Source organism: Fistularia commersonii, chromosome 27, assembly GCF_037954325.1.
Source record: "Fistularia commersonii isolate RoL2024-O1a breed Wild chromosome 27, RoL_Fcom_v1.0, whole genome shotgun sequence".
Classification (NCBI taxonomy): domain Eukaryota; kingdom Metazoa; phylum Chordata; class Actinopteri; order Syngnathiformes; family Fistulariidae; genus Fistularia; species Fistularia commersonii.
In genome coordinates, this window is record NC_141310.1 from 1,736,895 (window position 1) to 1,752,576 (window position 15,682).

The following is a 15,682-nucleotide window of genomic DNA, read 5'->3' on the forward strand; positions in this document are numbered from 1 at the left end:
GCCCCTCCTGGCGGCTTGATATGAAAACGATCCCAATACTGACCTGATACTGCGGTTTGTACCAATGTTTTAGATCCCAGTCCCACAGGATCATCTGAAAAACAAAAGAGACACACACACACACACACACACTCCGTCAGACGTGAGGTTATATTCACGGTCACATGTATGAGTCTATTGAGCCGATGTCCGGCGCCCGCCGCCTGGCGATAGGGGCACCAGCAGGGCAGCGGCATATCGATGGAGCCGGCTATCTGTGAGTGTGTCCGCCTGTTATCTGAACACACAGTGTTGTAACCGTTTACATTCGATATTTCCTGCTTTCACGGTGCACATTCCGCGACGCGCTAAAGCACGCTGTCCCTCGCGCAAGCGGACGGAGGCTTTTTTTTTCCGCTGAAAAAGTGCAAAGGAGGGGGGGGGGGACCAAACCACTCAAACCGCAGCGGTGCGTCTACAATACAGCTTTGAGATCTAATCTGGCTCCAACTACGTCAATGAGCAGCACCTCTGCACTATCTGGTGTGCGACCAAACAGAAGCTCTCACGTCTAACGCCGGTGCACGGTTGGAGTCAGTGCAGGCTGCAGAACGAACGCGCACAAAGTTGCTGTGAGGAAAAACCTGTTTCGTATAAATATTCATTCGGTAGAGACTTTGCTAGGGATGCAATTAAAAAGCTTGACGTTCAAAATTGAGGTGAGGTCAGCTCATAATTTAAGTATAACCGTGTCGTAATGTATTTATGAACACTGACCACATTGTTGGATAGCCATAAGTCAAGTCGAAGAGTATAGAGTGAGTGCTAGATATCCAACATAGCATATTTATATTAAATAGGAATACTTGATAACTGCTTGCAAAAGCCTTACAAACTATTATCAGGTTTAAATCTATGGCATATAGCGCTCTTATTGAACGGTATCGAACTGGTCTTGTGAGCATGTCATTGATCGGAGTGGGTGTTTTGTCATCAGCATCTGTACGATGCTGCCAAACATTTAATACGGCAAATAAGCCCTGCCATGGCAACGCAACACAGAGTCCAGATAACAATGCTCCATATGCCATGGCAACAAGATGGCAGGGGACGGCCGGAGGACAGGGTTGCTGGCCTTGTTTACGGAGATGCGTGGAAGGGCTGAAGCCCCAGTGAGAGACAGCAGAAAGGATAAGACAGCAGCGCAGGAGGGGTCGGCTGAGGACGGCCAAAAAGGAAAAAAATGAGGACATTAACTATTAGATCCAAAGTTTGCTCTGGATTATTTTGATATTTTACACAGGAGCAGCTACGCGCGATCTGTTGGCTCCCGTTCGTACTTTATATACAAAAAACATCGCATCTAGCTCCCTCACAAAATGGAAAGAGGAAAAGCTGGATGGATGGATGCTACCACCATCGCCGGCGCCGCCGCCATCAAAGCGTGCCAAGCGAAAATGTATTTACAGTCGGAGACGCCACAACGGAAGACGCGTCCGAAGAGGGGGAGCTATTTTGCTTGCTTGTGTTATGAAAACATAAGATGGGGGTAGACGCACAGAAAAACACGGTCTAACTGCTGATGCGCGCCGGCAGACGCTCGGACCCGCACGGAGACGCACAGGCAGGTGTCCAACGGTCGGCCTGACCTCGAGATAACAAGCGCCAAGGTGGAAAGAAAAGTTGAAACACAGTAAATTGTAAAATATAATATATCACTGTATATAAAAAAATATCTAGGGGGAGCTAACATGAGTAGCATCTCCGTCTGCAGCTGATTTTTCAAAGAAGAAAAAGGTCCCGTTTGATTCCGACGGTGTCTTAATGTTCTCCGGGTTCTCTGTTTTACCCACCATTACCCAGACATGCAAATGAGATAGTAACTAGTTGCTTTTCTTTGCTGTACACTCTCTCACTCACACCTCATATAAAGAAATACAACCTTTCGTTCTCATTCACGTCATATGATGACGTACAACAATTCTCTCATAGAGACAAACAACCGTTCACGCTCTCGTGCACGAATCTGGGTAATGGTGAATCAAACCAGGGACCCTCTCATTCTGAGACTGACGCGCTACACATGCAACATGATATTTTTCAAAAATATTCTGATGCTTTTGATATTAAATGCATGAACATTTTTCTCGCCATTTGGCCGACCTGTCACTTCAATGTATAAGTCAGTTCTCCTTTTATCAATTGACATCAACAGTTTTGTTAAGAGATACTAAAGAAAGGATAAAAAAAGCCCTGAGTGGTTTATAACCACCGTACCAAATAGTAATAAGCTGCTTATGACTGCAATTTCAAACAGAGAAGATTTCACTCGCTATTATTTATTGCATTTAACATGGATGGCGTTTCTTTAAGGCGCAAGTCAAGTACTTTCAGAGGAAATGCGCTGAAGGCCTCAGCTATATATTTTACCAACATAAGAAGGAACAGGAAAACCTGATACACACACAGTTGTTTTAAGCAAAAAGAGTGCTGAATATTTCCTAGCGGTGCTGGACACACAGCCTCGGGCAATTACACAGTTACACCTTAGTAACACTGGCGTGTCATATTAGCGGCGCCCCAGCATTGAGGCGAAAGAGGAGGGGGTGCTGCCGCCCGCACTGATAAAACCCTGTCGAGAAGTGTGCGAGGGACGGAGAAAGAAACATATGAATGGGTGGGAAGGGAGGAGGATGGGAAGGGGGGGGGTTTAATAAGGAAGAAAAGCGTGCCACGGCTGACGTCACACACCGATAAAGAAAACGGGGCTTTGTCGAAGCATACGCAGGAAAACACACACGCAGTAAAATAGCACAGATGGATAGATACTGAAACTCACTTATGTGTACATACTCTTCTATATCATTTTTTAAAATGCAATATACCTGCCTATGTGTTCCTTTATCATTGGTTCATGAATGCCACCTCCTTTCAAAACACCAACTTTTTTTATGACAGGAGGTCGAAGGGGAGGCTACGAAATGATTTGCGCTTGCAGAGAAATGCGGGAAACAGATAATGTCCCTCCTTCAACTGTCAAAATGTAAAATAAAAAGAAATGATTCAGGGTTATTTGGCTGGCAAGCAGCCCGAAGATCAGCAGAAAACCCGCAGCTCCCCAGAGGCCGCATCTGCCTGCGGTTGTCACAAGTGGTGCTCGGGGCAAAGTGTGCGGAGTAAGCTGGGGTTCTTTTGACGGAGGAACAGAATATGTGCAGGGCGTCATCCATGAAGATGCCGACGACATCCATACTGGTGAACGTCCACGACTCATATGACCAGACTTGGATATCCAAGATAAGGAAAACAAGGCGGGAACTTGTGACGCTAGGTTAGTGGTTGGATGCCATTGCGTTATCACACTAACAGGAAAACTATATTTTATATACTGTATATTTCACAGACTGAAGGGGCTATAATGTGAAATACATTGATTTTTAGCAATAAAGTTACCCATATTGTGACACTGGATTTTTAGGACAGTCCCGGCAGACCCTTCCAGGCCTTCAGCGGCGGTTTACATCTTCACGCATGTTCCCTGAATGACAGCTTGTCTATTATGTGTTACAAACACATGTCCTATGGATTGAAAAGTTTGATTTTAGGTGTTTTGGGGAAAACTAAATTCACCATCTCTCCTCTCCTACAAGTGCCCAAGCCATCTTAATCTGATTTTATCTCCCGATCATCTAACCTTTTAACTCAAATTGTACCATAGACACGAAAAAACACGCATGACGTGTTTCAAGAAAGTGAACTTTTGAAGTGAGTCAACATGGGAATAACAGTATATGTCACATATATGCTTTGATGATTATATGTATATGTATATGTATATACACACACACACACACACACACACATATATATATATATATGTATAATGGGAGATATATATATATAAATGTATATATATATATATATATGTGTGTGTGTGTGTGTGTGTGTGTGTGTGTGTGTGTGTGTGTGCATCCACTAAACCCATTGAGCCGGGGAGGATAGCAGTTACTGTCTACTTCCTTGCTGTCGTGAGTTTGTCAAGCAGCTATGTTCCCCGGACTGAGGATGACAGAAAACCAGAGCCCAGGGTTTGACCTGTGTGATTCTTTGAATCCAAACCCCAGTGTTAACTGATTTGGGGAAACGGGAGATGACCTTCAATTTAATGCTAAAAAAATGATCAAATACCACAGACAACCTCTCAATGACTTTCAGTCCAAAAGGAACAATGCATCAAAACCAACCCAATTCCTTAAATAACCTGTGTTTATAACTCAGGATTTTATATTTCAAAGTTTGTTGGAATTGACTTACTGCTGTTTTGGTTCCTCCATACAGCTGCCACAAACTGATCTGAAGAGGAGGTTGGGGTTGCAGATAATGTAAATCCCCAGAATTCGTCTCTCTAGCTTTTTTTGAAATACATTAATTAGAATTTAACACAATGACACCTGTACTTATGTACTGATTCGATGGACTATTAAAATAAAATAAAATAAAATAAAATAAAATAAAATGGACCCCATGTACCCCACCTTTTGCTGAATGATGTTGGGATTAGTGGTATAGATTATCGAAGGTTGGAAACTAAAATAATTCTCAAGGCATTGACTCAAATATGCTTAGAGATAAAAAGTGAATAAACACGGGGTAAGTTAGACGGAAGCTTTTATAGAAGACAACAAACTGTGATCAAATCATAAAGAGAGGATCAAAAAACAGATTCCTTTTAATTTAAAGGATCTCTTAATAGTTTCTTATATTTTTGATATTGAAGCATATTGAAGGCACTGCTTGTTTGTATATATTGAATTTTCATTTGAGAAATAAATATCAGGCTTGATAAAGTACAAAATAAGTGTCCTCAATAAAAATAAAAAAAAATCAGTCTATTTGCCTAAACTATAAGAGGCCTATGAGAACATTTGTTTTTTTTCCATTAACACTCATATGACCCAATCATTTCTGCAAATTCATATATTTAAATCCCAAATGTCAGGTAGTATTAAGACGATATTCACACATGGTCCTGTTGAGCCTAAACAAAAGGTAAGTGAATGCCGACGCTCAACGCATCGATGAGGATGACGTTTGTCTGATAGACTAAAAAACTCAGTAAAATAGTCAGCATTGCCCCACACCTGCCAGGCAGAGCCGAGCTTGCAAAATGACAAACAGGCAGGGATGACATAAATGCCACAATCCAAGTAAGGTCAAGACTTGTGCGTCAGTGATGAACTTTTTCCCCGCACAATAGTGCATTTCATGCTCAAACCGCCCAGAACTTTCTTTTTGCGCCCTAGATCAAAAGCAAGCCGACACCCGCCGGTGGTAACAGGAGACAGCGTGCTCTGCCACTTCCGCTATTATCAGATCCAACAAGAACACACAAAGACAATCGGCAGAAATTGTATTTGACTGTGTGCCTTTCCCTGCATGTGTGTCCCCTCTCCTCTAAGTGTGCTATCCAGCAAATTAAATGCCAGCGAAAGGGGGAAAAAAACAAATGTATTTATATAAATTATATAAACCTCTAGATGCTTCTATTTGGGAATTGGTGCTTAAAATTGCGTTCCTGTAATTTGGCGTGTGCGGGTGTGCGACGTACGTACGTAGCTGCATTTAGGGCTGCAGCCTTTCAATTATAAAACAAAAAGATTGGCGAGATTATACGCAGGTTTGACCTTTCAGTCTGGTGGCGCAGAGTCCAAGTGGAAATACTCTGACTTGTAATTTTCAAAGTCCCTCCAGGCCAGTGTTGATTCGCTAATCTGCAGGTTTGCATAATCATCCCGATGGTTGTAGCACTAGTTGTCACAAGCACAGTTGACCTTGTGATGCATTAAATGCATTGTAATTAAAAAATTAAAGAACTGAATTCATTTTTTTTCTCTATCTTGCATTGATTGAGTCACCCTAGTTTCTTCTTTCTGATGAGCAAATGTGTGTGCGCGTTTGTGTACGTAGACATGCGCTTACATTTGAGGCGATACAATGCACCAATTGTATCACCCTGAATGTCTATAAAATCTATAATCTATAAAAAGAGAGGCTGCATTCAGTTGGTATTGTGATCAAAACCAAACTTGAGATAGATAAAACTTTAAAATTTTAAAGGATATACTGTTACTGCTGCTTTTGTATTACCATGTAAAAATGAGGCAGGCTGATTTCCAAATTATAAAACAGCAAAGGAGAATCATCATTGGCATCACCACCTACGGTGCCCCACCAGCTTCACCTTATAGGAATGAAAATCATGAAATAACTTGTAGAGCTGGGACATAAACAGACTGTCTTTTTTTTCAAGTCAATCATTCGGGATGTTTTCCGTACGTGATAAATTGATTTTCACTTCCAATTGGTTAATTATTGTGCAGACCCCTAAGGCCTGTAACACTCGCTGTGATGCTTGTCTAAAGTTTGCAGCTAATGTATCCTAGCAAAACAAAGACACAAACCATACAATCAATGCAAGTTTCATTTTGTTTTCCACCACAATAAAACACAACCAAGAATTTTTGTTGTCCAAATTAGGGCCAATTTACCATTCTGTTCGTCCCCTGGCATCATTTCCTGCTTCGTTCTGTACGTTCTCGTGGAGCTTGCGGAAGCCAAACGCAGCAAACAGCGCCGTGCCACCAGAATTCACAGGGGCGGTGTTGCCCAGTATGTTCAAGTGCAACCAGAGACAATATTTATAATATAAGACAATATGGCCTCGGCATAATGAGGGAGAAGAATTTTCCGCCACATGCCGCCATCTACTGCCCTTGCCTCTTTTGGTGTCTCTTAGAATTGACAATATCACGAGCTCTTTCACTGTCACCATGTTTGTTATTGTCTGAAACGGAACTTGGAAGTGGACTCCGCACTGTCCTCTAGTGGATACATTGCTTAAAAAAACATGGGAATGTAAAGCAAGCATGGAAAGAAGGCAGGCAGTGACATTTGACAGTGTATGAAACAGAAGTAGATCTTTACGTAAGTAACGTAAGCAAAAATGAATCTGAATTTAAGGGTGAAGGGTTTAGCGTTCTAAAACTTTAAGAAGCATATATCCTCTGACGGCGTAAGGTGACATGACCATGTGAAATGGTTTTATCAATATTCGCAGCTCCCCGTTAGTCGATCTGCTGCTTTGGTTACCTGTAGCTATGACACCAAAAGAAGCATTTAACAGTAATTAGTGTCATGATAAGGACAAAAAAAAAAACAATGACCAAAATATCCTTCTACCCTTCACGGCCTAGTCTGCAACGCCTTTTAGCGCACTTACTGATCATGGAAGGTGCACCTGTGAAACTCACACTGGATTGAGAAGTATGCCTTTGTTGAAAAGGGAAGGTAAGGGTACTGTGGGTGAACTCAGTTGGTAGAGCAGGTGCGATCCCCACCTCCTCCTGCCTGCATACCAAAGTGTCCTCAGGCATGACGTTAAAACCCCCAGTTGCTCCCCACGGCCTGATTTTGTGACCATAAGGTGTGAAAGCACGTTACAAGTGGAGATCATATACCACAGATTCAGGCGATGTTCATACAGAAATTATTCTGTGATTCATTTTGTGGATCGGTGAATAACTGAAACTTCCAGTAATCACCGCAAAGTTACGCAGCATGTCTGGTTCTCAAACATAAGCATGGCCATCATTTTGAAAAACAGACCAGAGAAGGGCATATAGCACAGAGTTAATAGCATTATTTTAACGGATAACGATAATTATACATTGTAACATATTTTTCAGTCCAAGTAGGGGACTGTTCTTGACGCCCAGTCCGTGCTTGAGTCCAATCCTGGCCCGAGTTGTGAAACACATGTTACACGAAACCTTCTGACCACCGTGGAGACAAAGAGCAATCTATAGTTTGGAGGCCAGGTGGCATCAGTACAACAGGAAGGTTATACCTGATATGGACATGAGAGCCAGATCCGGGAGGCTCAAAGCCTTGTAAGGGAACATCTGGTTTTATCATGGAATCATTGCAAGCTCCTCTCATAAACACAACCTAACGGCCTGAGCCCTAGAGCTCTGGCCAATAACAAACATGTGAGCGCAAATGCCATCCATCAGAGTCGAGCAGCCACGGAGGAGGAGTCAGCAGGCGAAAGGAAAAGGGGGAGAGGAAGAGGGCGAGAAAAAGAGAGAGAGTGAGAGAGAGAGAGAGAGAGAGAGCAGAAAATGTGAGTTGAGTAAATCATTTACAAGAAAGTGACCGAAGCTTGGTTGTAGGTTACCTTATATTTCTCCTTAACGCATCTCACCCGTGACGCTTTATTCAAAAGCTCCAAGGACATTTTCCATTCGGTTTTAGAAACTACATAATCAATAAAAACAAGCTTCTCCGAAGGAATACTTCTAACTTATTGGCAGCAAACTCACCATTTTTAAATTTAAAGTTAAAACAAATCCAAACCGGTCCTGTAGTTAAATCCAAAAATGAATATGTGCTCCGTGGCAAAATGAGCATGCATGTCACTGCCCGTCCATCCCCACACAGCCGCCGTGAGTAGAAATAGAAGGGATTTTGGAAGTAAAGGTCAGTATAATATGGCCTTCGAAATGTGATTCAAAAGCCACGGCTATTAGCATGTCCTCCTTTTCATTACTGATCAACACAAAGTTTCAGACCTCCATAAAACTTACAAATACAGAAGTACTTTGGAAGTTAATATAGGCGTGCGTAAAACATGAAGACAACTACATTCACGGTAAGAGGTCCAAAATATTGAAGAGGAGCATGACAACAGTCCGCCCCCTGCTCAGTTACCGCTATATAACACACCCCAGGAAGTGTCTGTGCGTGTCACTTTTATCGCAAGTCACATGACTTTAGGTGTTTTTTTTTAAACGGCTTGAAGAATATATTGCAGATTTGCGGCTCATATTAGATGAGTAGCTATTGTTGGCTCTATCATTTTGATATTATGACATAAAAAGACACCTCCGTGAGCTGCCACCTTACCGTGGTGGGGGGGTTTGAGTGTCCTAGTGATCCTGGTAGCTATGCTGTCGGGGCTTTTATGCCCCTGGAAGGGATGCAAACAGGTCCAAGGTGAGGGACCAGACGAGGCTGAGGGATTCCGACTAGATATAGTCGGACTCACCTCGACGCACAGCGTGGGGTCTAGAACCAGGCCTATCGAGAGGGGTCGGACTCTTTTTTTTTCATTCTGGAGTTGCCCCCGGTGAAAGGCGCCGGGCAGGTGTGGGCATATTGATTGCCCCCCCGTCTCGGTGCCTGCACGTTTGGGTTCAACCAGGTGGACAAGAAGGTAGCCTCCCTCCGCCTTCAGGTGGGGGGACGAGTTCTGACTGTTGTTTGTGGCTATGCATCCAACAACAGTTCAATTTATCCACCCTTCTTGAGGTCCCTGGAGGGGCTGCTAGACAGCGCTCCAACCGGGGACTCCCTCCTTATGCTGGGAGACTTTCAACACTCACGTGGGCAACATCAGTGCAATTTGGAAGGGCGTGATTGGAAGAAATGGCCCCCCTGATCTCAACCCAAGCGGTGTTCTGTTATTGGACTTCTGTGCTCGTCACGGATTGTCCATAACGAACACCATGTTCAGGCATAAAGGTGTCCATATGTGCACTTGGCACTGACACATCTAAGGCCGCACCTCTTATCGTCGGACCTCAGAGGAAGAATGGGGCGGAGCTGTCAACTGATCATCACCTGGTGGTGAGCTGGCTCCGACGGTGGGGGAAGATGTCGGTCAGACCGAAATGTAATGTGAGGGTCTGCTGGGAACGTCTGCCAGAGTCCCTGTCAGAAGGAGTTTCAATCAACTCTCACCTCCGGCAGAACTACAACCAGGTCCCAAGGGAGGCGGGGGACATTTCGTGCTTCCATTGACGACTGCCTTACGGCCACAGACCATGCAGCCGTAAGGCGGTCGGCACCTGTCAGGGCGGCAACCCTTGAACCCGCTGGTGGACTACAGCGGTGAGGGATGCCGTCAAATTTAAGAAGGCCTGTGGGGATCCGGAGGCAGCTGACAAGTACCGGCATGCGGCTTCGGTGGTTGCTGAGGCAAAAACTCAGGAACGACCCCCCCACGGGAAATCCAGTGGGGGATCTCTCGGGGAGTATGGAGTACCGAACCCCATCATACAAGCTGTTCGGTCCCTGTATGATCGATGTTGGAGCTTGGCCCGCATTGCCGGTTTAGAGTTGAACTCCTCCAGGGCTGCCTTTTGTCTCCGATTCTGTTCATACCTTTTATGGACAGAATTTCTAGGTGTAGCCAGGGCGTCAAGGGGATATGGTTCGGTGGCCGCAGGATGGAGTCTCTGCCTTTTGCAGATGATGTGGTTCTGTTGGCTTCATCATGCCATGATCTCCAGCTCTCACTGGAACGGTTCGCAGCCGAGTGTGAAGCTCAGTGGGGATCAACACCTCCACATCCGAGACCATGGTACTCAACCGCAAACGGGTGGAATGCCCACTCCGGGTCGGGGAAGAGGTCCTGCCCCAGGTGGAGGAGTTCAAGTATCTCGGGGTCTTGTTTACAAGTGAGGGAAGGATGGAATGGGAGATGGACAGGCAGATCTATGTGGCGTCTGCAGCGAAGCGGACTTTGCACCGGTCTGTCGTGGTGAAGAGGGAGCTGAGCCAAACGCTTTCAATTTACCGGTCAATCTACGTTCCCACCCTCACCTACGGTCACGAGCTGTGGGTAGTGACCGAAAGAACGAGATCGCGGATACCGAAATGAGCTTCCTCCGCAGGGTGGCCGGACTCTCCCTCAGAGATAGGGTGAGAAGTTTGTTAATCCGGGAGGAGCTCAGAGTAGAGGCGCTGCTCCTCCGCATGGAGAGGAGTCAGATGAGGTGGCTCGGGCATCTGGTCAGGATGCCTCCTGGACAGGGAGGTATTCCGGGCATGTCCATCTGGGAGGAGACCGCAGTGGAAACCCAGGACTATGTCTCCAGGCTTGCCTGGGAACGCTTCGGGGTCCCCCCAGAGGATCTGGACCATGTGGCGGGGGAGAGGGAGGTCTGGGCCTCACTGCTCCGGCTGCTGCCCCCGCGACCTGACTCTGGATAACCGGGAGAAGATGAATGGATGGATGGATGGATGTATGGACATAAAAAGAGAATTTGAGAACTGTCAAAATGTGTGGATGAGCACATCAGGCAGAAGAGATCGCTTTCACTGAAGCTTTCTGATCAATAGGTATAGGAACCCAAAGACGATGACTCCCCCTTCCCCCTGAGCCCCGTCCACAGCACACCTTGTGGTATAAATACTAGAGCTCTGGTTGCCGCTCAGCTGAGTTGGTCACACAAACAAACCCGGGCCAGGTTTACCTAACAGACTTTACGAGGACAAAGCTGACATCTCTGCGTACCAGTTCAAGATTTATGGAGTTTACCTTTTTATTCTGCCGCACTTCAATTTCATACGTATCGAGAAGTTCTGCAGCTTTTCTTTCTTTTCTTCTTCTTTTTTGTTATTCTAAAAGACAAGGACTAGCATTGTCAGCTGAGACGGTAAAGTGACGGAGGAGCGAGGAGCTATTATTTGGATAATGGATTCCATGAAAGCGCAATAAAAAGTTTTGTGGATCGCAAGCTACTTTTTGATTCAAATCCTTCTTTGATTCATTCATGATCTATACTGCTTATCCTGCACCCCTGGGGTCGCTCACGGGGGCTGGAGCCCAGCGGTCAAAGGCCGAGAGACATGGTTCGGTCGATCACAGGGCCACAAATAGACATTCATTCTTTCATTCATACGTCATATACAGGATCACACAACCAGTCACTCCCTACATTTCTACAATCTGGAAGCACTGGCCTCTAGTGAGGGGGATCTGACACTCAGGGATCGCGATATACATGATAAATTATTTTGTAATAACCATTATTTAGCTGTATGAGATTCTTGTCTGACGAATAATAAAATAATCAGAATCAGAGAAACTTTATTTGTCCCTGAGGGGCATTTGGAGGGCGCAAGGGGAACATAGTAACTTAGAGCATTTTCCAACATCTATGAATTGATAAAAATAAAAAATAAGTATATAGAATCAGAGTAAAAAAAATAAGGAGATAAAACTAAAGTGATAATGTGATAAAGTGGCGTGACATCTGTAGATAAACGGTCAATAAACTGTACATCTGCACATCATTCAAAGTGACTGCCCTTCATATTGATTGCTTTGCTTCAGTGTCAACTTTTCTATCATAACGAAAATCGCAATTGTGGGATTTTCTTCCTCAATAATCTTAATAATAGGTGCAGCTTACTTTTCTTTTAAGAATGCTATAGCATTGCTTGGTGATGGTAAAAAAATGCATATAAACGTGTAATAAATGCAGGCAAACCCTTCTCAGCTCTTGTATATCCTTAGAAACACAGAAACAATTCAGGGGTGATAAACACTGATAAATCACCCGGTTGGCAACGGCAATGCGATACAACTCCAGGTAATAGCCAGTTGTGGTCTTAGTGAAACATGACCATCCGGCCCTGACCCTCGAAATCGGTGCATCTCTTTATGTTTGGTTCTCGTGCAACACGTTAACTTACGTGCAAACGGTTCTCGCGACGGTGGGGTGGGGGCAGGGGCTAGGGTTAGAGGAGAGAGGGGTGGGATTAATTTACTCAGAACAAAAGCCACCCGGATCGGGAGCAACCTCGGCCAGATGGGGGAGATATCACACCGGGGCTTCGAGTCAGAGGCCTTGGCTCGACTCAAAATCTATCTACCAAATCTCACTTACATTATGTTAGGGGAGAGAAGGGGGGGGGGCTGGCTGGCATTTGAGCCTGTGCGTATACTTGTGTGTTGGGGGAGGGGCGGCGGATGGGGGTTAAACTGAAAAAGAAAAGGAGACAGTGACAGTCTATAGAAAAAAAAAGTGAAGAAAAAGGGGGTGGGGACTGGCAAGGAGCAGTTTCTCCAAAACATTTTTTTTTTCTCTAAACCTCGGCATTCCACTTTGAAAGATTTACCTGAACCCGAGTCGTTCGGGATAAATCCGGCGGTTTTTGGAAATGGCCGATCCCGCTGATTGAAGTTTGGGTTTGCATTGCAGTGACTAATAGTGCTTCGCAGTTTTGCCCTTTTCAGTGGGATCTGCCCTCAGCTGCTAAACGCACACAAGCCCTCCTCTGTAGCTGCAGCTGACGTCAACCGTCTCCTAGCAACAGCCTTTTGGTGTAAAAGCAGCAGTGCTGACACCGTTTTCAAAAGAGGAGCACAGAGAGAGAGGGAGAGACAGAAAGAAACTCCGTGAAATTGAGATGGAGAGACAGGGAGAGAATAAACGGACAAGAAAAGTAGGGAGGGTGTAAAAATGGGGCAGTGGCGCAGGTGTGTTATTACACTTCAACGCAACAGTTGTAACAGATTTCAAATCCATGAATAAAAAAAAACCTAGATCACACCTGTCCATCACAGGGCATTAAAATGATCTATTAGAGCCTCGGAAAAAAAATCTTTACGTTAACCAGGTGATGCGAACAATGTAAAATTAGATGTTTAATTCGTGTCCGTTAAAAAAGAAGTGATAATAACAAAAACAATAATGAAAATAATACTTTGGATAATAATAACATGGTAATTATATAATAATGCTGCTACTAACAACGACAACAACATTAATAATAATAATAATAATAACAATAAATACAAATGTATACTTTTTCCTTCATATCATCTGCCTCTGATTCACGTACGTACGGACATCCCACTTCGTCGGGACACTTTAATTTAACGAGCGTCGACAAACGTTGCCGAGCGTGTTCTCCCTTTCCCCTGCTCCGCTCGCCGGGCTGAGCAAACAGTCCGCGCATGCAAGGTTCAACAACCTCTGCCTGAACTTAAAAGCTACCCAGCTGAAATGTTTGCACTGCGGGTGGCTTGTGGTGCAATCAAAATCCTTTAAGATGGGCTGTGCAAGCAATCTTTAATGTCTCCTCAAACGAAGACAGAGCTTAATTGTATCGCAAACAGAACCAGCTGTGGGGGGTGGGGGAGGTGAAGGGGGGTTGGGGTTTCGGGGGGGGGGGGGGGGGGGGTTGTCGCCTTTGCTTGTCTCCTCCAAACTCCTCACTTGTCTGTTTTGATGTAGTGGGAACGGGGCCTGTATGCAAATAAGCTCCACGCGTTTATACGACATGACCTGAAACTTAAGGTCATCGTCGAGTCAAGGCTCATTTTGGGGAAAATATAAAAAAAAAAAAAAAAAAGATCTAAAATACAGCATAGAATATAAACCTAACAGAGTTTATTTTCTATTGAGCCTATATTGATGGTGATTCTTGAGGTCACTGGGCTAAGGTCTGCTAGACCTATCATGAAAAATAAAGAGCTGCAAGCTAATTGCTGGTGATCGTGACGCAAAACCGTCACCGGGGCAACGCGAGTTTTGGAGTACCCGCTCCAGCATTTCCTCATCTGTTTGCACTCACACCAGCAGGCTGACAATGCAGTCGCTGCATCCTGTTTCGCTCTGCAGACGGCCAAACGCTGTGCCTCGCGCAGCTTAACCCTTTTCTGCCAGCCCCTTGCCGTTGCCGCTACCGGTGAAATAAAAGAAAATATAAAGAATTTTAAATGCAGCCATGCTAAGAATCTGGATGCAGGATGAATTAAACACTGTGTTATTTAACTAAAAAAAAAAAAAAAAAAATACCTGCACAAAACTACCACAGATGCAGTTTAAAGTTGTGTTTATCAAAATCTAACTAAGTGTAGTTGATAAAATGAAGACATACCGAACAATAAATTCAGATGTGTGTTTTCCTAAAACACACATATTTACTCCCCTCGTTGCTCTGAGCAGTAAATAGTCAGTATCACATTTGTGCTTTATCTGACACGACAAACTGGCCTCATTGCAAGAACTCAACGTGTATATATCCATTTACCGGGGTTCAAATAGATTAGTTTTCACATGCTCATAGCTGCTAATAATGTCAGCAATAAGTCTATAAAATGATTCTGATGATGTACATAAACAAACACGTGCATATATAAATACACACAAATTGAACATCAATTCAAATATCAAGCAGACACATCTTTATAGACAACAACTGAATATTATAACTCATATTTTTTGTTTGGGTAGGGATGCTGGACCACGTGTGAGGTTGGGGGTGACCCAGCTGACGCAGCTGTACCTCCAAAAATTCATAAATCCAACAGACCTTACCACCGATTCACGTTCTCTCAAATACCATGATCTGAATTCTAACTTGTTCAATCATGCTGCAAATACGTAAGCATGTCAACATTTCTGGGAATAAGTGACGCCACTTGCTAAAACGGGCAGGTCACAGCATTTGTGATGTTTATCCTGATAGTGAGAAAAAGAAAAGAAAATAAAAATGTTTTCAAATGATGTATATTTATATGTTTCAAATTTAACCAGCGTTCCTCTTCTCCACACGCGAGCTGGAGGCGGACGACGTCTGCGCTCATCACTGCTGGAGGCAGACGTTATATTCTACGAAGTGATTAATACGACTTGGCATTTCTTTTTCTTCTTTGTAATCACCCCGTTACACGTCACTTGGATGTGACGTCAATGTTATATCATTCCACATGGCTTTACAGCGAGTGAACGTGACAGCTGAGCGCCGCTCCGCGTTTGCACTGCTTACCCCTCCAACCGCTCTCTCTCTCTCTCTCTCTTTCTCTCTCTGGAGCTCGCATCTCTGCTCTTGTCTGGAAGGGGGG

The 15,682-nt window shown here is 44.3% G+C and overlaps 1 protein-coding gene across 2 annotated transcripts in view; it reads right to left on the reverse strand.

Moving 5' to 3' along the window:
• Positions 1-15,682, reverse strand: part of pde3b (phosphodiesterase 3B) — a 34,968-nt gene that overhangs the window by 12,630 nt on the left and 6,656 nt on the right. For both annotated transcript variants that reach the window (XR_015108895.1, XM_086175234.1), the window contains exon 2: positions 44-94. Coding sequence is in view for 1 of the 2 variants with exons in the window: in XM_086175234.1 (XP_086031360.1) it covers positions 44-94 (51 nt within the window). In the remaining variant the exon portion in view is untranslated. The remainder of the gene's footprint in view (positions 1-43; positions 95-15,682) is intronic.